At 35.0% G+C, this 25122-nt stretch overlaps 1 protein-coding gene across 5 annotated transcripts in view; it reads right to left on the reverse strand.

The window, feature by feature from the left end:
• Dh44-R1 (Diuretic hormone 44 receptor 1) overlaps positions 1-25122 on the reverse strand; it is a 74147-nt gene that overhangs the window by 26403 nt on the left and 22622 nt on the right. Inside the window, exon 1 of one of the 5 annotated variants that reach the window (XM_076530488.1) lies at positions 9287-9812. The exons of 1 other annotated variant lie outside the window; for it this stretch is intronic. In XM_076530488.1, the coding sequence (XP_076386603.1) occupies positions 9287-9596 (310 nt within the window). In that variant the 5' untranslated portion in view covers positions 9597-9812. Of the gene's footprint in view, positions 1-9286; positions 10140-25122 lie in introns of those variants that run through there. 3 more of the 5 variants (XM_076530487.1, XM_076530490.1, XM_076530489.1) reach the window with 3 other exon arrangements.

Here is a 25122-nt window from a genome sequence, read left to right on the forward strand (position 1 = left end):
ATATTATCACGAATTTCGAGTTTCATTTTACTAAAACACTCGCTCTCCTACCGAGTAATTATTTCAGAATTTCATATTTTATTAAATGGACCTTCATTGGAAATTGTGACTTGTTCGTGGAATATTTTTTAGAAACCATAATATTTCCTGGAATTTATTCAATTTTTTCTGAAATTAAATTAATATGATATTGTTAGAGTCTGTTTAGAAACTAGCTCTGAATATTGCAATGTTAAATTGAATTTAAGTATGAACATAGAAAGGTAAATACTTATTTGAAAAAATTGTAAATTTATGGGTAAATTGTATTCCAAATATAGCAACGTTATACACCAATCTATAAAAGATACTTCAAAAACAAACATAAATAGTACAATTCGAATAATATTAAATAAATGGTATAAGTAAAATAATATTTCATTTTTACATATTGAAGTTCAATAATCATAAACATTGTCACTTAATCAGAACGTAAAGATAAAAATAAATAATTAATTTTCAAGTTCAGCAACAGAATGATACTTTGTCTATGAATAAAGACAATCACTTGTAAATAATACAGTGTTAGCTGAAGTGGAAGAACAACGTTTTCTGAATTCAATGCAAGTTCAGCATGCAAATAATACTGCGATGCAGACTAACCTATTAATACTATAGTACGGAAGTAAAATAAAACGTGATATATAAATGAAATATTAATATTAATATTAGTGAAATATTAATATCTTGCCTTTAATATTACAATGCAACCAACAGTATGCAAGAATTACGATAAATTGTTCAAAAATATTGTAATTTTATATTGAAGCTGCATATGAACACAAAAGAGTAATATAAAAAATAAAACGATTATAGTCTGAATACCTAATGTGTAACGTGACGATGCAAACAGCCGTTTAAAGCGTTAAGATGTCAGAAGGCAGTCTATTAAAAGTTCGCGTTATCGCGAGATCAACGCTGAAATTCTAATTAGTAGATTCCATGCCAGACACGAACATCGCCGAGATAACGACATAAAAAGTTATCTGATCCAATTATCCGCGAAAGTTCCCAACAATTCCAGCTGTCAGTCCCTTTTACCCCTCGAAAGAAAGAACTTTCACATTGTTAATACGGTCTAACTTTCTACGGTCAGAAATATTCAATGAAAATATTTTCAGATTTTTGATAATCGTACATAACCTTTTAATTTGATTAATTTTCATATATTTAGGTGATATATTTTCATATATTTCACTTATTTAGGCGAGGGTTTTCCGAGGACAATTTAAGGCCTTGAATTCTATTAATCGAGTGAATGTGAGGTTATCTTCGATCGAGTATCGTGTTAAAATTGAATAGCGTAGTTAGTCTTGTTAGACATTAATCATTTTGTATCTGATAAGTAATCATTTGTTATACTGAAGCAGACTGCATTATGTTCTCAAGGATGTCTAACCTAACCTCTCCTAACCTAGAACCTTCACATTGCTGAGGGAGGCGTGCTTGACAAAAGATGTGAAAATTATTTGAATCAGTGTCACAAGATTTTAGGTGGTTAATATCAGTCATTCAAGTTTCAGTTCTCAAAGAGTAGTTACCTAACCTAACTTACGTTAAACTAGTTAAAGCCTTCACATTTTTTTAGGGAGATAACGACAACATATGTGAAAGCTTATCAAAATGTGGTTGGCTATACTGAATAATTATTAATCATGCAAATTAGCATGTTGCGTCAAAGAGTTCCTAAAGAATAGTAACCAAACCAAACCTAACTTAAAATCGTCACATTAGGGAGACGTCCTCAACAACACATACGAAAAAGGTTAAAATAAACATGATCCACTATAGTACATACTGACGACATTTTAGTTAATCGAATATCAATCATTAAAGTTTGTATTTGACGTCAAAGATCATCTCCCAAAGAACAGTAACCTAACCTAAACCCGTCACATTAGACGGACGTCCTCAACAACCATACGAAAATGATTAAAATCGATTAGGTCCGCTCTACAGCATAATCGCTAGATTTTGGTTAATCGAATATCAATCATGCAAATTAGCATGTTGCGTCAAAGAGCAGTTCGAAGACAAGCTAACACTCGATGTATACTCTGTTCCGAAAGCAATCCACCGTTTATAATCCACAATTCGCCATGATCCGGAATAATTCTCCGATCCAGAGCTTTCACCACAGGAATGATCGATATTCATGTAGACCCACGTCTCTGTTTTAACGGTCTAACCTTCCAGGAATATGTATCAAGCAAGGATCCCGTCTGTTCGGGCTCAGCTATCAAACAGAGCGAATCATGAAAACGATATCGAGGATTTAGTCAGCAGGAAGAATAAAGCTTCTTGAAGGCTATCCAGGGAACACGTTCCAGAAGTTAATAAAGAAGTTTGACGGGAGTCTTTTTAAAAATTGCTCCTGGGAATCTTCCTGTGTGCGGCTAGGTACTTTTTCAAACTTTTATACAGTATTAGTTCTGATACGGTTTCTGAATCAGTGCAATATATGTTGCACGGAACCGCTGCAATATTGGCGCAATCAACGCACGATTCGAAGTTTCAATTTCATTTCGACGTTCGATTTGATTATTGGGGGAACGCTTCTTTGGGGGTAGTCTTTTAGAGGGGTTGGAAATTTGGAAAATTGAGGAGTTGGAGAGCTTATAACGTGGAGATTTAGGATTTTGTGAAATTTGGGAAATTTGAGGAATTTCGGGAATTTGAGAAATTTAGGAATCGAGGTAAATTTCGGGAATTTGGGAAATTTAAGAATCGAGGGAAATTTGGAGATTTGGGGAATTTAGGAATTCAGGGAACTTTGAAATTTGGGAAATTTAAGAATCGAGGGAAATTTGGAAATTTGGGGAATTTAGGAATTCGGGAAATGTGGAAATTTGGGGAATTCTGGAATTCGGGAAATGTGGAAATTTGGGGAATTCTGGAATTCGGGAAATGTGGAAATTTGGGGAATTCTGGAATTCGGGAAATTTAGAAATTTGGGAAATTTGGGAGATTTAGGAATCGAGGGAAATTTGGAAATTTGGGGAATTCTGGAATTCGGGAAATGTGGAAATTTGGGGAATTCTGGAATTCGGGAAATTTAGAAATTTGGGAAATTTGGGAGATTTAGGAATCGAGGGAAATTTGGAAATTTGGGGAATTTAGGAATTCGGGAAATGTGGAAATTTGGGGAATTCTGGAATTCGGGAAATGTGGAAATTTGGGGAATTCTGGAATTCAGGAAATTTAGAAATTTGGGGAATTTCGGGAATTTGGGAAATTTAGGAATCGAGGGAAATTTGGAGATTTGGGGGAATTTAGGAATTCGGGAAATGTGGAAATTTGGGGAATTCTGGAATTCGGGAAATGTGGAAATTTGGGGAATTCTGGAATTCGGGAAATTTAGAAATTTGGGAAATTTGGAGATTTGGGAAATTTAGGAATTCGGGAAATGTGGAAATTTGGGGAATTCTGGAATTCGGGAAATGTGGAAATTTGGGGAATTCTGGAATTCGGGAAATTTAGAAATTTGGGGAATTTCGGGAATTTGGGAAATTTAGGAATCGAGGGAAATTTGTGAAATTTGTGAAACTTAGGAATTTAGGAAATTTGGAAAATTCAAATAACTCTTAGGTCTTGATTTTATACAGTGACTGAAACTTGAATAACTCTTTGTTATCGATTTGATGTGATGATTGAAACGCTGATGAAATTGAAATGAAATATCTTGTAACATCTGTGATTCGGTAACCAACATTAATGCATTATTAGCACGAACTGTGACGAGCGCATCAATAAGTTTCCATTGTGCTTCCAACACTTCGGAATAATTAAATGTACTGACGGGAACATGAACGGAGATTGACTTAATGTACTGTCATGTAACAAAATGAAACCAGAATTAAAAGATATATTTTTGGTAATATACTTGAAACTCCATTTTTGCAAATCTTATTCAGAATCATGTCAGCTACCCCCATTTCAGGGACTACTTGTGAGACACCCTGTATAATCATCCGATTAATCATATTTACTGTAACATATGCACTAATTAGTATGTCACACATATGTCTCTACCTAACTACCCAATAAAATCATGAAGTCACGAGACTCGTTAAAGTACGACAAAGTACCCTATATAATGTAACATTTCAAACACTCCAGCTATTTCGGCCAATTTCTGTGATAGTTAATTTTCAAGCAATCTGAACAGCACCGAAACATTTGGATATCGGTGTTGTTTCGCAGTCATTAACGTCAGTGGCGCGATAAATACAGTCATCGAAAACATTTAATTGAAAAGCATCGATCAGATTCATCGAATTTCATTAAAGGCCATCTCGAGTCGGGATTTCCGTTGGCTTTTTTTAAACTCGAACGATCGAAATTAACCGACAACGTTGAACCGACGCTTCGAACGGAAGTCGAACATCATCGAAAATAATTCGTATCGTTTAATCGAGATATAATCGCGGATTGAGCGCGCAATTTTCTGCTCGTCGACGGAGCGGAATCTCATCTAGCCGGGAAACGTCTAACAAGGATAAACAACTCATTACGTTCCACTTTAATCACCCTTACATCTGCAGCCGCGCCCGGATAATTAATGTACGATCCTGTAACGTAGCCGGCTTAACTCATTTCCGGTAGCTTAACGTCCTCTCTAAGTCTCCAAGACTTAGAGTTACGTTACACTGATTGAAATTTTGATTGATTTTCGTGGGTTCAAGTGGCTCGTTGATCCTTCGGACGTAGCAAATTTTCGAAGTATATGGACTTTAAAGTTTTGGTATTAGTAATTTTATAGCTTCTAAATTTCTTGGTATCTAATCTCCACAAATTCTTAAATTATCAGAGTTCTTGAATTTCCCAAATACTTATATTCTCTCAATTTCTAAATTTCCCTTTCAATCGCTACATAAAATGAACAAAGAATTATTCCATTTGAACCCTACCGAAATATGTATAGCACAAAATCTTATCCGTGTTACGGAGTTATTCATGTCATGAAAGATATTACAAATTCAACTACTATTTCCACGAGTGTCATATAAACCATGCAGCAAACTTATCAAAATTAAAATGCTCTCACGGTAGCACTTTCTACGACTTTTCCGTCACGTTCGGTGTAATAAAACTCGCGCCAGTTACAATCCTTCCGGAACGTGGCAGAGATGGTGGTATGTCATACAAAATGGCCGACATATTTCGAGGAACAGTACCAAGTATTGCGCTACAATGTACATTATAACTGTACGACAGAAAATTACGTACTGAAGAAGAATTCGTATAGTTTCATGAAGAAGAAAGAATTATTTATTATACTCGTATATCTTCGTTTTAATTTTTCATGTTTAAAAAGTGTACGGTTCACAATACACTGTGGGCTGTGTCCTTTATAGATGAAGCATTATATTGTAAATTGTAAATGGAGCAACATATTGTAAATACAATTCAAATTTAAAAATCATATTTAAAATTCATGTTTAAAAATCATGTTTAAAAATCATGTTTATCTCTGTTTTAATCAATATACATTACGATCATTATGAATATAATAAATTATGTAGACATTCACTGTCACATTGAGGCAGTAGAACATTGCATTAGATATTTTTATTTTTAACAAATTTTATCAAATATGTTCACAATGTTTTTTCATATTTATTATTCATAGTTCAAAGCAGTTAATATAAATACTTTAATTTATTCAAATGAACAAATTCTTAATAATGTTCTATGTTTCATATATGAAGAACATCATTCACACATGTGTATACACATATGCATATACATACACACATACATATACATATGTATACATGTACACATTCATATGCATATACATATACATATATGTATATGAATATACATATAGATATGTATATGGACGATGTGGCAGTCAGTGTGTCATAATGTTCATCTCTGAACGAGTCCTATGCATTACAATTATAATAAATATGTATAATAAATTGTATCTAAAAATTAGAATTTTCATTTCCATTTCAATATCCAATAATTATCAAAGATATAATAAATTGTACCTAAAAGTTACGACTGCTCCAATCAAAAAGTACGAACATCGAAACTCCATAAAATTAATTCGAAAAGACCCTGCGAATTCATCGACGTTTCTCACGGGCAATTAACAGATTACCCGATACGTTTTTTAATTAGAATTCTCCGTTCGTTCGTTCTCATGGTCCGTCGAAGAAATTAACGACGTATCAAGCGCAAAAAAGTTCCGTAATTGGCTGGCCGGGTTAAATGTTCTCGTCGACGGTGAACGGCAAATCGAATTACGAGCTGTTATTTATTTACAGTCGCTTTGTGCGAATCGTGGTCCGTGTAATTCGACGTTTCTTTTCTCGTCGATCCGCGGCTACTTTTCCCTTCTCTGGATTCCTCGATAAAATTGCCTTTCACCCTCCGTAATATCGCGCCGATCACCCAGAACCGGGATCGATTAACAATCATCCTAATTTCACCGCTCGAATTCAAACTTCAATCGGAATATTTCTTTGCCTTTGTGTCTCGAGAGATTTCCAATGAAATTTTTGCCGACCACTTTGAAGGCTAAACTTATTTTCACCGGGAAGCGGGGTAATAAAACGCCTTTAATTAGCTCTGCTCTCGAGAGCGACAGAGTCTGTCGCGAGGATCAATTCGGAACTAAAGTAATCACCATTATTAATTTGAATTCTGTTCGAGGAAATTGTAATTCTAATTGAAAGTTCCAGCTCGTACGACGCTACATTTAATTTATATGATGTTTTATCTGGTAAGTTTAAATAATAAATGGGACTGCGGGGCTTAACCGGAAATTATGCTGATTAAAACGCTCCCCGATTGCACAACAACGAATCGGTATTTTTAATTAAAAAAAATTCCTCGGACGTCTTCGATTTCGTTTCAATTATTTTCTAGTTTACCGGAAGAATAAAATCAAGTGCAGTGGGGAATTTTAGGTGAGGTTCTGGAGTTGTGGGATTTAGGATTATTGGAATTTTAGTTTTGGATTTTTGGAGTGGGGAATATTAGGGGGTGAGGTTTTGGAGTGGTGGGATTTAGGGTTATTGGATTTTTGGAGTGGGGAATTTTAGGGGGTGAGGTTTTGGAGTGGTGGGATTTAGGGATCTTTGAATTTTGGGATTTTGGAATTTTGGAAATTTGGAAATTTGGAATTTTGGGATTTTGGAATTTTGGAATTTTGAAATTTTGGAATTTTGGAATTTTGGAAGTTTGGAAGTTTGGAAATTTGGAAGCTTGGAAATTTGCAATTTTGGAAATTTGAAAGCTTGGAAATTTGGAAGTTTGGAAATTTGGAAATTTGGAAGTTTGGTAATTTGCAATTTTGGAAATTTGGAAGCTTGGAAATTTGGAAGCTTGGAAATTTGCAATTTTGGAAATTTGGAAGCTTGGAAATTTGGAAGTTTGGAAATTTGGAAGCTTGGAAATTTGCAATTTTGGAAATTTGGAAGCTTGGAAATTTGGAAGTTTGGAAATTTGGAAATTTGGAAGTTTGGTAATTTGCAATTTTGGAAATTTGGAAGCTTGGAAATTTGGAAGCTTGGAAATTTGCAATTTTGGAAATTTGGAAGCTTGGAAATTTGGAAGTTTGGAAATTTGGAAGCTTGGAAATTTGCAATTTTGGAAATTTGGAAGCTTGGAAATTTGGAAGTTTGGAAATTTGGAAGTTTGGAAATTTGGAAGTTTGGAAATTTGCAATTTTGGAAATTTGGAAGTTTGGAAATTTAGAAGTTTGGAAATTTGGAAATTTGGAATTTTGGAAGTTTTTGAAATTTGCAATTTTGGAAATTTGCAATTTTGGAATTTTGGGATTTAGGGATTTCGAGAGTGTGGAATTTTAAGGATTTAAAGCTTCGAAATTCTGCAATTTTTCTAAAAATTGCTGAAGTATCACAGAGAATTTCAAAATGAATTCTTGAGAATTACCGATTAATAAATTACAAGTAATCGCAATACTCGAAGCTAATGACGATACGCGATATTTGTGCCGGTAATTGGCGCTAATTAATCGATATCAAATTCATGGAACCACCTGCAGTTTCCCATGAATCGACAGCTTATTCGTGGAAGTTCCATAATTGTCGTACAACGATAAAAGGCGTAATTTTCAGGTGAATATGTTGGATAAAACTGTGGACGACGCAAATATTTATACGTTCTACCGAGTAATGCAGATAATCCAGCTTACGAAACAGGATGCTTAAGCAAGTTATTCACAGCATGCCTCTTCCACTTTGTGGTCGAACAATGACCTCTAAACGAGATTTGCATCGCAATGTCCGAACGGCATTGTTGCGGATTGTTCGCGAGCATAATTACATTCCTTGTACTAATCTACTGCGCCCATGAAAGTTAACCTCCTAACTTTCGCGGGGATTTTGTGGAATTCGTTTGCAATTTTGTGTTACGGGGCTTTGAGGAAGATTCGCGGAGTGAGGTTAATGTGCGGTGCTGGAATTTTGGGGTTTAGGGAGTTTTACAGTGGGGAATTTTAGGGAGTGAGCTTTTGGGGTTGTGGGATCTCTAAAATAAAATCCAAAAGAAAAAATCATATATTTAGTAGAAAAAAGTTTGTTACAGAAAACAGCATAAAAAGCAGAATTTAACTTAGTCATAAAAATAAAAATGCTTTTTTCTCTGTAGCTACTGTAATACCCTATACCCTCATAAAGATAAAATTGTTGTTAAAATGAAAATGATCCAACGAGACGTAACTGAGTGTCCCAGTTATTTTAATGGAGGGAAAATTACTCGCGAAATAAACCTTACGCTATCCAGAATCATCCTCAGCTTTTTAGTTCAGTAACTGTTTAATCAGATTTAAATCCATGCTTTTCGCTTTACCTTCGTTTTAATATACTTTTTTATATATACTTTTTATCCTCTTTTTCTTCTACTTTTGCTGTTGTGAGATGTTGAATTTTAGGATTTTTTAATTGGAAAGTTTGATGAGGTTTTTTATTCTTTTTTTGTTATTAACTGTTGCTATTGTTTTACTATGTTTATACATGGTTTGTAAATACTATAATATACAGTTTTTTTGTAATATAAAGTTTTTGAAGTATACTTTAGTTGAAGAATGTTTGTTTTAAATTGTATCGAATTGATTCGTGAATGTGAGTCGTTTTTGGAATGCAAAGGTTAAGTACATAACCTATAATTTTCTAGACAGTTGCATCACGTATAGCTATCTAATTATTGCTACAACGTTAAAACTAAAGAGTTACAACTAAAGAATGTTAGAATGTTAAGCACATTTTACCTTCAGCAATCCTTGATGATACTAATTTTAATTGAAATTTAACCCAAAATTCAATTGCAGTGAAAATACCATACACTACCGTCCATAAGTATCCGGACACAAGCGAAATATGCATTCGCGTTGCATGAAAGTTATTCAAGTATCTGCAACAGTAACTAAAATCGATTTTTTTTCTGCGAAGGTCAGAATACTGGAACGTTTCTCGATTGATAATTCTCGTTTGGAACTCATATCTCGATGGAAAAGAAGCTACAGACGAACTAAACCGAAACTGTCGAGTGCGTAGCGTTACCTCCATTCTTATCTCCATTGAGGGAACCTAAACATCTACCAACAGTTTACAAACGCTTGAAACATATCGAAGAACCCTCTGAATACGTTCTGCACCATAGAAATGAAACACAGTAGAAATTAAAATTTTTTTTAGAATCGAAAGCGTTTCATTAGATTCACAAATTTGGACTTTGTACTTCTGGACATGAATTTTACTTTCACACTTTCATTGTATAATTTGTACTTAAAAATTAATTCTATTACGTTATGACACCTCGAAAAAGATAATAATAATTATTACAAACGATATGATAATCCTAAATACCTTTCGTACAAAGTTCAACTATGTTTTATGTAACGAAACCAAGTGTCCGGATACTTATGGACGGTGGTGTATATTCGATCTGCAGAGCGAGTCATGTGTCAAACGTGCTTATATAATAAGAGTAACCTCTTAAAAAGAACACGAAATGCACCAATACGAAATATAAAGCTCCACTGTAAATGCAAGATGAGAATATGCATTGCTTGTTAATACAATTCGATACGCATCTAAACAGAAAGACGCGATTACTGTTTAGTTCCCGTAAACGCCAATCTCCCAGAAATTCAATAGTTGTATTAAATTCCCATTTAACGCTTCATTATGGATCTCCCTGCTTAGCCATCCATTGAAATCGATAACGTTCCCATTCATTAAATACTGAAAATGGATCTCGTTAACGCGTTTTTTTAAGCAGAAATAAAAGAGGGCGTAAGGAATTACTGTCTACCTTTCCCCTTTTTTCATTTTGCAAATTGAGATTCGTTGAAATTGACAGTCGAAATGATTACGTTTCGTTCGGTCGAGAAATGTACAGGAAATTGGTATTTCTATTTGCAAAATTTTGACAGTTTGTTCTTTTTAATACAACAAAACAAAAATGTACTATTTCTTTCATTGTTATTATATGAATTGCTAATATTGGAACTGACGATTTTTCAAAATATTGAACTGATGTTTTTTTTTTAAATATTGAACTGATGTTTTTTCTTTAAATATTGAACTGATGGTGTTTTTTTAAAATATTGACTTTTATTTTATGCTTTTATTTTTAAAATATTCAAAAATAAAAGTATAAATAATTCTTTTATTTTTAAATATGCTTTTATTTTTAAAATATTCAATTAACGACATGTTTATTTGGATACAAAAATACAATAAAAAAAACTAAGAACATTTTCATTTACAAAATATTGAGTACAAGGCACTTTTGTAATTATCATAATAAAAATGAAAGCATAGAAATAAATTCCTAACTTTCTTTTTTTTTAAATAATTTTAGAAGAAATTTTATTATGAAATTTTTTCTTAAAAACAAAATTAAAAATTTATTCTTCGTCTTTCATTTTTAATTTCTTCTCTACAAACTACCAACACTAAAATTGACAATATAGCTTTCAAAATATTAAAATGTTAATATACTTCTTTTGACACAAACATGAAAAGGAAACTACAATTTTTATTTAAGAACAGTGACATTTTTATTTCAAACAGTGATATTTTTATATCCAACAGTGACATCTTTCTCCCAAAAGCAAAACAAGAAATTTAGTTCTCTCAGTTCCAGTAAATAACATAATTACCATGACAGCACGTAAGAACCTGAATGTTAAGTTCTAAAATACACAACGCTGTTTGCAGGTTTCGTATCCTTGAATGCGAACTTGTTTAACTTAGATTATGTTTAGTGTTTGAGTAGCGTTAAATGTCGACATCTTCCGTCAAGGATTATTCCCGGAAGTTGCGATCGATCGCATGTTTCCTGTGCGATGGCGTCGCACGAATCGGGTAATGAATTTCATTTCTGTCAAAGAAAAAGGACACGAAACACGCTATATCTGATCACTATAGTTTCATTACGACTCCATAGTTAATATAATTTAATATCAAGACTTTTAATCAAATTTATTATTAGCAAAATTATATTGCTAATATAATTATTATACTGATAGTAATAATAATAAAATAATATAAGTAACATAATAGCAGTATGTAATTATCCTAATACATAACAGCAATAATATAATAATTACATTGCTAAAATTATATCTGCAAAGTGCCTTAATTCTTCTTTCAAATTTCCCGCCAAAACAATTCTCGTAAAAAGCTCCTATTACCATACATAAAATTGTTGCCAATCAGCAGCTCCAATTAACGCATAACAAACATTTAATATCGAGTAGCAAATTATTCTTGACGTTGCAAATTGTCGAAATTAATATGACGTCCGTAGCTGTCGAAAAATGGCGATGTACGATTCACCGTTAATACTTTAATCGCGATAATGTCGGTACGTCAATTTAAATATTCACCAGTTTAATTAACACCGTAGCGCCGACTCGATCACATTTATTTCGCAGCACTGGGTTTGACAACATTCGATCATATTTCCCGGCGAAATTTTTTCCCACCAACGAAATTGCGCAAGTTCGAGAGACAAAACCGTTGTTCGATGCTCGTGAAATTAAATTTCTACCTTTTCGCGTCTATTTCGTGACCGGAATTAATATTAACTCGAGCTCGCGTCTGCATTGAATATTAAAATCAATGCAAAAACAACTTCGAGGTTAGGTCTGTGACTTAAATATTGCATATCCTGTAGGAAAATAGAATTTTCCGTATGAAAGCTTGTAGAATCATGGAATTTTAATGAGAGATCAAGAATGCTGCTTTAATCACGTGTAAATTATGTAATAAATTCCAGTAGGATAATGAAATTCATGAATCATATAAACAACAGGTAAAATGGCGGCGTCACAGCCTACAGAGATGGTAAATATCTACTGTAAATCTACAGTATCCATTGTAAATACGCATCTATAAACATGGTATTTACAAAAATATTCTGAATAATAAAATGCCACTAAAATATTTTTAATACAATAACAACATTCAAATGTCCTCAATAACAGTACTAAATAACAGTACTCAATAACAGTAATATAACGACACTAAAATTATGAAAAAAGAGATTCAAAGTGTACGCGCTAATTGTATAGGGAGTCTCACAACTAGTGTAGCTTGAAATGAGGGGTAGATGACGTGATTCTGAATAAGATTTCCCTTTGCAAAAATGGAGTGTGAAGCTTCGTTTTTGAATTATTAAGAAAAAACACGGACCAATCAGAGGATTACGTGTGCGCAGACGCGAGAACGGCAGCTTCGGATTACACGTAGTAATCCAGCGTGTGGATATCCAATGCGTAGTAGTCCAACGTGTAGTAATGCAACGCATGGTAATTCTACGCGTAGTAATGCAACGCATGGTAATTCTACGCGTAGGAATCTAACGCGTGGTAATCCAGCGCGTGGATATCCAACGCGTAGTAATCCAGCGCGAGGATATTCAACGCGTAGTACTCCAACGCGTAGTAATGCAACGCATGGTAATTCTACGCGTAGTAATCCAACGCGTAGTAATCCAGCGCGTGGATATCCAACGCGTAGTAATGCAACGCATGGTAATTCTATGCGTAGGAATCTAACGCGTAGTAATCCAGCGCGTGGACATCCAACGCGTAGTAATGCAACGCATGGTAATTCTACGCGTAGGAATCTAACGCGTGGTAATCCAGCGCGTGGATATCCAACGCGTGGTAATCCAGCGCGTGGATATCCAACGCGTAGTAATCCAGAGCGTGGATATCCAACGCGTAGTAATCCAGCGCGTAGTAATGCAACGCATGGTAATTCTACGCGTAGTAATCCAACGCGTAGTAATCCAGCGCGTGGATATCCAACGCATAGTAGTCCAACGCATAATAATTCTACGCGTAGCAATGCAACGCCTGGTAATTCTACGCATAGTAATGCAACGCGTGGTAATCCTTCGCGTAGTAATCCAACGCATAGTAATACAGCGCGTGGATATCCAACGCGTATTAATCCAGCGGATGGATATCCAACGTGACAAAAAATTAATTTAGCTGACGGAATTAATATACGGAATTGAAAAGAAATGGTTCCATTTTAGTGATTCGGTGACCTAATTGTTAAAGGATTCCCGTTGTTTGCTCCCTATGGTGTAAATATAAACGCGCAGCTTACTTAGCTCGGACGCTATATATAGCAGACTTTTGTTTTCTTTGGAGCTGTGTATTTTCTTGCAGCAACGTAAACAAACCGATACAAAGGGAAAACTTTGCTTTAATGAGGTATAACCTAGGTGAGGTGTTCGAATATTTTTTACAAAGGAGATATGATCCTTTGAAACTAGCAGCAATTATTTTACCGTTTGTGAGAGAAAATTATACGTGCATCTACAATTCATGATGAAAGATATGAACTCGCATTTAATATTCAAGGTTTCTGAAAATACTTGTAATTTCCCTGGAAAATTAAAATAATTTACGGCCACTAAATTTGTCGTTTTTATAACTAAATAAATTAGCATACAGTTAAGAGAATGTACATCTAAAAAATTCATTAATTTCCTCTTTTAATTTTGGAGTAGACTATACAATTATGTTATTAGTCATCACTATCGTACGTTCGTAGGAAAATTGGCGCTTTATTATTAAAAATAATGTTCGAACAAACTTCCTGGAGTATGAAAAGACATAAAATACGGTTACTAATTAATCAAGGGATTTATTGGATGATCAATCCTGCATGTTACGATTGGAGCACAGTTAACGAGCACTTTTACAACTGCAGCGATTTTTATGACGGGTTTCGTTATCCAGCAACAACATTCTGTCCGCGAAAGCGCAAACTTTAGTATTATATCCGCGACAAGTCGTGAAAGAATTGTTCTAATAAAGGACACTCGTGTTTATTATCAAATGCATTTGCAAGCTCCTGATATTCATAACGTTGTTAGGTCGCGTTCAGAAGAATAAGACAATCTAACTTTCCGCGAACTAGAATCTGCAAGAAGAGAAAAATGCACCGCTTTACGATAACAGTTAGCAATTATTGCGTTGCACAAACGCGAAAGAAAAATTGTTGTTCCAAATATGCAAAATTCTTTCAACAATGTTGGATCAATTTAACATTTACTTAAAGTTATGGAAGTTAGGTTAAGCTTCAAAGTTTTATGTTAAGTTTAATTTGCATTCTGATACTTTTATTTGTGAAATTACAGTTTTGAAATTATTAATTGGGGAAATTTGTGCAACAAACTCTGCTTATATTGCAGTGAAATGCACTTGAAGTGCAGTGCGTGGTGATATAACGCGTGGCAATATAATGCGCGCCAATACAACGCGAGGCGATGTAATGTATGACGATACGGTACGTGATGAATACGATGCATGGCAATATAACGCGTGGCAGTATAATGCGTGGCAATTATAACGCGTGGCAATATAATGCGTGGCAATATAATGCGTGGCGATGTAATATGTGGTGATACAGCACGTGACGAATTACAGTGCATGGTGATATAACGCGTGGTAATACAATGCGTGGCGATGTAATGAGTGGTAACATAAACCGTGGCAATACACTGCGTGGCAATATAACGCGTGGTAATATAACGCATGGCAATATAACGCGTGGTAATATAACGCGTGGTAATATAATGCATGGTAATACAATGCGTGGCGATATAACGAGTGGTAACACAACGCGTGGCAATACACTGCGTGGCAATATAACGCGTGGTAATATAACGCATGGCAATATAACGCGTGGTAATATAACGCGTGGTAATATAATGCATGGTAATACAATGCGTGGCGATATAACGAGTGGTAACACAACGCGTGGCAATATAACGCGTGGTAATATAACGCATGGCAATATAACGCGTGGTAATATAACGCGTGGTAATATAATGCATGGTAATACAATGCGTGGCGATATAACGAGTGGTAACACAACGCGTGGCAATACAATGCGTGGCGATATAACATGTGGCAATATAACGCGTGGTAATATAACGCGTGGTAACACAACGCGTAGCAATACAATAAATGGCGATATAACGCGTGGCAATATACATGGCAATATACAATGCTTAATTTTGATCGTTATCCGTCAACCCACGAATAAAATGTCCTTCCTTTGTTTTTTTCTCTCGTTAGTTATATTCAATTTTTGGTTTACATGCATCGATTGCAACGCGGAAAAAAGCCGTAAAAGTAAAATACGAGTGCGTTTCATTTTACAGGATAGTATTTCAGTTTAACAGAGTGCTTTGAACAATACTTTTATCGATGGAGTTGCACGAGAAATACAAAGAGTGCTTCGGTGATTGAATGTCATTGAAATATTCGTTCAAAACGGATGTAGGTATCGCGTATAGGGATGAAGGATGAAAAGCTCATTTATGGAAATCTATGTAACGGATATGATACGAGAGGTTTTGAGGTAGAATTATTTTCACTCGATTTTGATAAATTCCGCTTTCACAAAATCAGTTTTTGTTAACTGATTTCGCACAATCGTTCTCCGTAGATAAGATTTTATTTTTTTATTATATGTCGTTTGTTATTAGCTTGCAAAAATAATTTTCTTTCTTTTAAAATTTACACCCATTTCCGACTAATTAATTTTCCCTTTACTAAGCTAATTAACTTGTCCAATTAGTTTTCACTTTTCATCACCCTGAAAACAACTCCCGTTACATAAACAAAATAGTTTCTCAAGCTTCTAATTACGCGAATTTATAACCGAGGCAAATAAAAATGCGTTCTAACAAGCCTTGATAAAAGGGAAAGAAAAATGCACGTAACAACCAAATCGATGTTCCAAGTGTATAGAAATAATAATTAAATATAGTTAATATTGGACAATTATGGCAAAATAACGCGCGGCAATATAATGTGTGGTGATATGTTCCGTGGCGATATAACGCGTGGTAATACAATGCGCAGCGATGTAATGTGTGGAGATACGGCACGTGACAAATTACGGTGCGTGGCGATATAACGCGTGGCGATATAACGCGTGGCGATACAACGCGTGGCAATATAATGCGTGACAATACTACGCGTGGCGATATAACGCGTGGTGATAGTAACGCGTGGCAATACTACGCGTGGCGATATAACGCATGGAGATAGTAACCCGTGGCAATACTACGCGTGGCAATACTACGCGTGGCGATATAACGCGTGGTGATAGTAACGCGTGGCGATATAACGCGTGGTGATAGTAATGTATGGCAATATAACGCGTGGCAATACTACGCGTGGCGATATAACGCGTGGTGATAGTAACGCGTGGCAATACTACGCGTGGCGATATAACGCATGGAGATAGTAACCCGTGGCAATACTACGCGTGGCAATACTACGCGTGGCGATATAACGCGTGGTGATAGTAACGCGTGGCGATATAACGCGTGGTGATAGTAATGTATGGCGATATAACGCGTGGCAATACTACGCGTGGCGATATAACGCGTGGTGATAGTAACGCGTGGCGATATAACGCATGGAGATAGTAATCCGTGGCAATACTACGCGTGGCGATATAACGCGTGGCAATACTACGCGTAGCGATATAATGCGTGGTGATAGTAACGCGTGGCAATATTATGCGTGGCGATATAACGCGTGGCAATACAATGCATGGTGATACGGCACGTGACAAATTACGGTGCGTGGCGATATAACGCGTAGCATTCCAATGCGTGGCGATATAATGCATGGTAATACGGTACGCGACGAATTACGATACGTGACGATTTAACGCTTGGCAATACAAAGTGTGGCAATATAACGCGTGACGGTCTAACGTGTGGAGATAAGGCACATGACAAATTACGGTACGTGGCAATGTAACGCATAGAGAAGGTTAATACTAGGCAATTATTGCAAATATCATGAATTTCCCAAACCCAATATATGCCTTTGAGGATAATAAATTTTCTGATGGAACGGGTCGCGTTAATTATCGCGCCTCTTGCAACCCGATATCTTGCCGACCGATATTTGAGTTTGTCTAACCGAACTGTCGCTAATTTCGTAGCAAAGGCAACTTCGGAGCTCAGCGTCCTAATAGACCGAGTTAGGAGCCGTATTGTCCTGTACCACGTTAGTGTGAAGGATAGTAATTAACGGGTCATATTGGGGTTCTCGCTTCACTCCATTCTAGTCTTTGAAACGGTCAAACAATATCTTTCAGCGGAAAAATTCACCTACATCAAAAACTTACTAAAGTTACACTTCTGAAATCACATTTACTCGTCAAATGTTTTTTTACTAATTTTTATTGCAATTTTCTGTGATATTATTCTTTGTTCACTTATCAATTTTATTTTTCTATAAAGAATTTTTCAATGCAGATTACTATAAAAATTAATCTATCACTTTAATATTTTAACTAAATTACAACACTCTGTTTCTGTAAAACCCATTTTCTCCTCGCGAAAGAAATATGGCAAGCCCGATAATTAATATACGTAACAAGTTGATCATTATTCGGTGAAAATATGTTCGGAGAGAAGAACACAAGAGAAAACAAGGGCAAGACATTGTTTCCTATCAGTTCATTGTCGTCCGTATTTACCGTTCATTATCACCCGACCGCGAATGCCATAAACAAAATTACGGCCGTCCCCGCGAAAAGAGAAATTGCGGCAAGATACAAGAGCTTGTATTTGTATATTTTCGGCGATGATGACGATGCACGACCGCTGCGTAGAACGAGATAATTACCGGATGCACGTGATCCGAGGAAATTTACGATCGTCGTTAATATCGTGCAATCAGATAGCGCAATGTTGATATTCCGCGCAGGGAACGAAACTTTATTGCCAAAACTACGCGATTCATTCATTTATTTTTTCCGAGCTATATTCATTTATTATACTTCTGTGAAACTATTCAAATACTTTTTTTTTAATATAATAAAGATCATTTTCGTATTATACTATTCCTTCGTATTAAGACCTTCGTATTAAGGTCATTTTAATAAAATATAGCTGACTACCGCTTATAGCGAATCATGATCGATAACAACACATATGAAGTCTCACATATGTCATATTACTCATATGGTCCTCATGCTACATCAATTTTAAGCTGAAGCTTTATTAAAAATAACTACATAAAGATTTTGTTGATGTTCTTAATACAAAATGGCTGACTATCACTCATATCAAATAATGATCAATATCAACACATATGAAGTCTCACATATGTCATGCTACTCATACGATACTCATGTTACATCAATTTTAAGCTGAAGCTTTATTAAAAATAACTACATAAAGATTTCGTTGATGTTCTTAATGCAAAATGGCTGACTATCACTCATATCAAATAATGATCAATATCAACACATATGAAGTCTCACATATGTCATGCTACTCACATGATGCTCATAGTACATCAATTTTAAGCTGAAGCTTTATTAAAAATAACTACATAAAGATTTTGTTGATGTTCTTAATACAAAATGGCTGACTATCACTCATATCAAATAATGATCAATTACAACACATATAATATCTGATACTCTACAAGTGCTATTTTGTAACAATTTTCTGTCACAAAAGTATATCTGAAAAATAATATCAGATTGGCAAATTGAAGTAAGAATAATGAGAAAGTAGTATCATTAAAATTATTGGAGTTTCAATTATCATTTTTATAATCATTTAGAAAAATTGTTTGTATGTAATGTCCATCATATGCATGATCATATGTTACACATATATATGGATGACTTATATAAATGATTCATATAGATGATTTGTATAAATGATTTAAATGGATGATTTATATGGTTGATTTATATAAATGATTTAAATGTATGATTTATATGGATGATTTATTTGGTTGATTCATATGGATGCTTTATAGTAAATGATTTATAATAAATGATTTATATGGTTGATTTATATAAATGGTTTTCAAGCTTCATTTTCAATTTTCCAGAAAACCGCGAGTAACTAACAGCATCTATCATTTATCGAAGAAAACCGTTCAAATATAAAATTGGCGATATAAAAATGCTTCTACCTCAAGGATTATCGTACATTCTTTTTTACTTTCGATCAACTTTAAACGATCGTGAGAAGAAAACGTTCCACGAGTGCTTTAGAGTCGAGCTAGTTCCGCTGCATGTTCCAGTTATTCTTCGCACAGGGAAGCCGATGATTTATTCGGTGTCCCCGATTTCAAAGGAACTTCCAGGATCTAACAGGAAACGAATTCCCGAAGGCATCGTTCTGTTCTTAGACTCGTGCTCGTGGTTCCATCGAGGTACTTACAAAAAATCGTACGAGTTTAGAATGTTTGATGAAATGGTTCTCTTAACGGGGATAAGTAGCATTTTCCACGATTATTAACTTTCTTGAATTGGTTCACTTAGATAATTAACTTATACTTACTTACACTTAGGTAATTTACATTTATATTCACTTTAGATTTTTATTTACTCTTTGTTTTTATTGTTAAATATTTGTATCTTTTGGTACTTGTATATTTGGACCTTCTAAAATACTTCTAAAATATTTCTGGTATTTTTTAAATCTCTGAAATTTCTAAAATATTTATAAGGGTAGTATATACGCATCAATTTTAGGGACAATTAAATTATACTTAAAATTTACTTCATTTCAAATTTAATATTTTAATATTTCTCTCGAAATTTGACTAAGCATTCAAAGCAATTACAAGTGATTTTATATTACAAAAGCTTGATATTCTTAACGAAAATTTTGTAACTATAATTATAATTTATATTTATATAATATAGTCAGTGTGCAATGCATAATTTTTCTTAAATAAACAAGAAAAATATGTTTTCTAGGAGTTCAGTGATGTGTCTCTCACGAAGATAAAGAAAACAAAATGGCGGTTATGTCTACATCTCAACAGAGGCTCCTCCATCTTCTACAAAATGGCGCTTAACACAAGACTAATTTGCTATGTAGCAAAAGTATATTAACTACTGTTCACTCACAGTATTTTCGAAATACTTCAACGATATAATTACTAAAAAGTCAACAGTTATGAAATAATCTGAAGACTCTTACAGGTTTTACATATAGATGGCACTTCATCTTTTCTCCAAGCCCCATTCCGTCGAAAGGTAGAATTACTTCCGGTGCCAGAGTTGGCTAGTTTCAAGCTCGATTTCCATCGCAAAAACGAGATTCCCCCTCGAAGATTTTCTTGTAGGGATTCGCGTGAAAAATATTCTCGTCAAGGCAGAGAACGCGTTGAGCAGCGGTTATAAATCGCGTTGAAGACCCACGCTCGGTTTATGAAACGCCATCGTCTCGTGGACAGATCCTCTTTTTCGATGGTGAAACATGCTTTGCGGTTGCACCCGAGGGATGACATCGCGTTTCATCCAGATTCGACGCAGCGCTGGGAAATTAATGTCGAAGAGAAACAACCGGCTCTCGTGTTTTCATCAGGGTGCTCTTGTTCAAGCAAAAGCAGAGATACCGAAATGGGGAGGTATTTGTTTCGACGTCGAGGAGCCTTTTGTTATTTATTTGAAGAGTGAAAAACGAAGGCGAGCAATATTTCAGCGAGATTTGTGAACTAATATAATTGCAAATTGCGCAAAACATGACTATAAGTCTTCTAATTATTATTAAAAATAGAAAAGAATTTTTTGTAGACATTTTTTAAATGATTGCTAAAGTTACATTTAGAATTGTAATGTTTATACGAAGACACAGATTCAGCAGCAATTATGAACAATTACTATTACAAAATTAATGATATAGTTTATGAGTAGCATAATAATTGTTTGAAATAGAAAAGAATTTTTTAAAGAGTTTTCATACAAATTTTTTATTTTCGAAATAACAATAATAGTTATCGCTAAAACTGTATAACATAAAAATTTAACAATTGCAAAGCAATAATTATGATCAATTTATAAATTAAATTATATTCATTTTTTAATGCAATTATAGTACCCGTCCTTTGATCTAAATTCTCCCTAATTAGAAATTAATTATCAACCAAATTTGCAATGGATAGTTGAACAAAGGACAGTATAATTCGGTAACAAAGGAACAGCTAATAATAACAACGTTCGTTACTAATTACGACGAGATAATTTCGAAAATTCTGTTTCGCCGATGCAAGTATTATAGCCTGCAAAACGAGAATTTCAGTTAAGAAAACTAAGAAAACCGTTGGATGTTATCGTTTCATGAAACTCCAGGTTTCATTTGCAAGTAAACGATACAGTTCTAAATGTATCGTTTGCATAAATATGCAGTGATTACAATTGTTAATGATGATGAATATATTCTTGATAATATGAAGATGGTAAAATATTCTGAATAATAAAATGACAGTAAAATATTTTTAATACTTTTTAATTCAGCGCGTGGATATTCAACGCGTTGTAGTCCAACGCGTAGTAATGCAACGGGTGGTAATTCTACGCGTAGTAATGCAATGCGTGGTAATCCAGCGCGCAGTAATCCAGCGTGTGGATATCCAACGCGTAGTAATCCAGCGCGTGGATATTCAACGCGTGGTAGTCTAACGCGTAGTAATGCAACGCGTGGTAATTCTACGCGTAGTAATGCAACGCGTAGTACTCCAACGCGTAGTAATGTAGCGTGAGGATATCCAACGCGTAGTAATCCAGCGCGTGGATATTCAACGCGTAGTAATTCAGCGCGTGGATATTCAACGCGTAGTAGTCCAACGCGTAGTAATGCAACGCGTGGTAATTCTACGCGTAGTAATGCAACGCGTGGTAATTCTACGCGCAGTAATCCAACGCGTAGTAATCCAGCGCGTGGATATCCAACGCGTAGTAATCCAGCGCGTGGATATTCAACGCGTAGTAGTCCAACGCGTAGTAATGCAACGCGTGGTAATTCTACGCGTAGTAATGCAACGCGTGGTAATCCTACGCGCAGTACTCCAACGCGTAGTAATCCAGCGTGAGGATATCCAACGCGTAGTAATCCAGCGCGTGGATATCCAACGCGTAGTAATTCAGGGCGTGGATATTCAACGCGTAGTAGTCCAACGCGTAGTAATGCAACGCGTGGTAATTCTACGCGTAGTAATGCAACGCGTGGTAATCCTACGCGCAGTAATCCAACGCGTAGTAATCCAGCGCGTGGATATTCAACGCGTAGTAGTCCAACGCGTAGTAATGCAACGCGTGGTAATTCTACGCGTAGTAATGCAACGCGTGGTAATTCTACGCGCAGTAATCCAACGCGTAGTAATCCAGCGCGAGGATATCCAACGCGTAGTAACCCAGCGCGTGGATATTCAACGCGTAGTAGTCCAACGCGTAGTAATGCAACGCGTGGTAATTCTACGCGTAGTAATGTAACGCGCGGTAATCCTACGCGCAGTAATCCAACGCGTAGTAATCCAGCGTGAGGATATCCAACGCGTAATAATCCAACGCGTGGTAACCTCAAAATATATCAAAAGCTCGTTAGAATAAAAGTATAACATAATCCATAAAAACTTAATCCTGATATTACTAAACACATTCTTCGTACGTAACTTTAAAGGATATCGATAATGATGTAGCGTAGCTCGTTATCAGTAAAATTCATAATTATACGACGAAACTGGTTTCCATTAACGTATCAAAGGAGCATGTTTTACTCTATGATGCTTAAACGATCCGTGAAGTCTACCACGACGAAATAAAATGAATTCGAAACGTATGTGTCGCGTACACTCTTCTTTTATACATACATGCACGCGATTCTACTTGTTGCTTCGTACTAATGTTACGTAGCTGAATATGAGTATGTATTCAGGGGGATGTATCAAGTTCAGACGAACGTCGAGAGATCACGTCAGGTGCACGAGACGAAGCTTTTTAAATTTTAAATGAAACTTCCGGTACAGATGTTGCTGATCTCTCTCTTTTAGGAAATGTTTTTAATTTAAGGAAGTATACATTCTAATTATTAGATGGAATTCGTAAAGATGGAAATTCTCTAAACTTCCCAAAGTATTCTCAAATTCTTGAATTGTTAAATCTCCCAAATCAATAATTTAAGTTTTTGAATACAAACATCCCTAAATCTTCAAATTCTCTAATTCTCAAATCCTTCCATCCTCTAATTTCTACGTCATCAAACCTCCAAATTTCTAAACTCCTACATTTATGAATTTCTAAATTTTCAAACTCCAAAATCCCTAAATCTCCAAATCCCCAAATTTCCAAATCCCTAAATCTCCTAACCCCCAAATCCCTAAAATCTCTAACTGCCTAAATCCCCATATTCCATAATTCTGAAGCTTCCCAATTCCTCAATCCTCAAATCCCCGCACAAAAACTTCTCCAATTCCTCCATTTCCTAGGCGTCTCCATTCTGAAACTCCCAAACCATATTTCTACGTATCCAAAGTAAATCTAGCTTCTAAAAATGATAGGGTGGTCTCTTCCTTATCTCCCTAGGGAAATCAGCTTCGCCCCTGCCTATGCAAACGTAATCGTATACACACATGTTAATTAAATTTGCCAGCGGAAACGCGTTATTTTGACGAATATTAGCCGCACACGTCTGCGATGGAAATGACCGTGTTCGTACGCGGTTTATCTCCGGTATCGGGGTAAATTAACGAGGCCCTAACCACTGGCTCGGTTCGATAATAATTATTCTGCGGACCTTAATTACGTGACTGCGGGGGCATCCTTGCATCGTGTTTACACGTTTATTCGCATACAGGAAGCGCACATTAGTCGCCTCGAGTGAAGAACGATTTCGCACGAAACGTGCGGCTGTTTACGCGATAATTAATCATTATCATAAGCGTTGTCATACTTGTAGCCTGCGTGTGGCTTCGGACACATTAATATTATTTTGTTTCCTTTTCAATGTTACTCTGATTTCGATCTTGTTCGATTTTTTTTTTAATTGTATATTGAAAATAATTTGTATAATAGTCATTATTAATACTGTTCTTTATAATTATTTTCTGGTTTACAATTATTTATTCACTTATAATTGTTGAATGATTTCATTTTATATTTTCATCAGAAATATGTACAAACGATTAACGTGGTCTAATTGTAAATTGAAGTTCATAAAGAATTTTTCATTTGTTTAGTGCTAATATAATACTTGATTGGTACTGTTAATTTTTGTTACGTCATGGAAGAATTTTTTAAAAATATTCCTATATTAAATTGACAGTGAAGTTGATGATTATAATGTATATGTTTATAATATGTCGTTCACATAAATTGAATTAATTTTATCTGTCAACAAAAATGAAGTAACTGTTTTGATCCACATATTCATTTGCAAAAGAAGAAAAAGATCTTGACACATAAATTGAATAAATGTAACCCATCAACAAAAACAATATATCTTGATGTCTACGAGTAAATATTAATTTTTGTTACGTCATGGAAGAATTTTTTAAAAATATTCCTATATTAAATTGACAGTGAAGTTGATGATTATAATGTATATGTTTATAATATGTCGTTCACATAAATTGAATTGATTTTATCTGTCAACAAAAATGAAGTAACTGTTTTGATCCACATATTCATTCGCAAAAGAAGAAAAAAATCTTGACACATAAATTGTAACCCATCAACAAAAACAATATATCTTGATGTCTACGAGTCTATAAAAATAAATTTAACAATG

The sequence above is a fragment of the Megachile rotundata genome, chromosome 4 (genome assembly GCF_050947335.1).
Source record: "Megachile rotundata isolate GNS110a chromosome 4, iyMegRotu1, whole genome shotgun sequence".
Taxonomy (NCBI): Eukaryota; Metazoa; Arthropoda; class Insecta; order Hymenoptera; family Megachilidae; genus Megachile; species Megachile rotundata.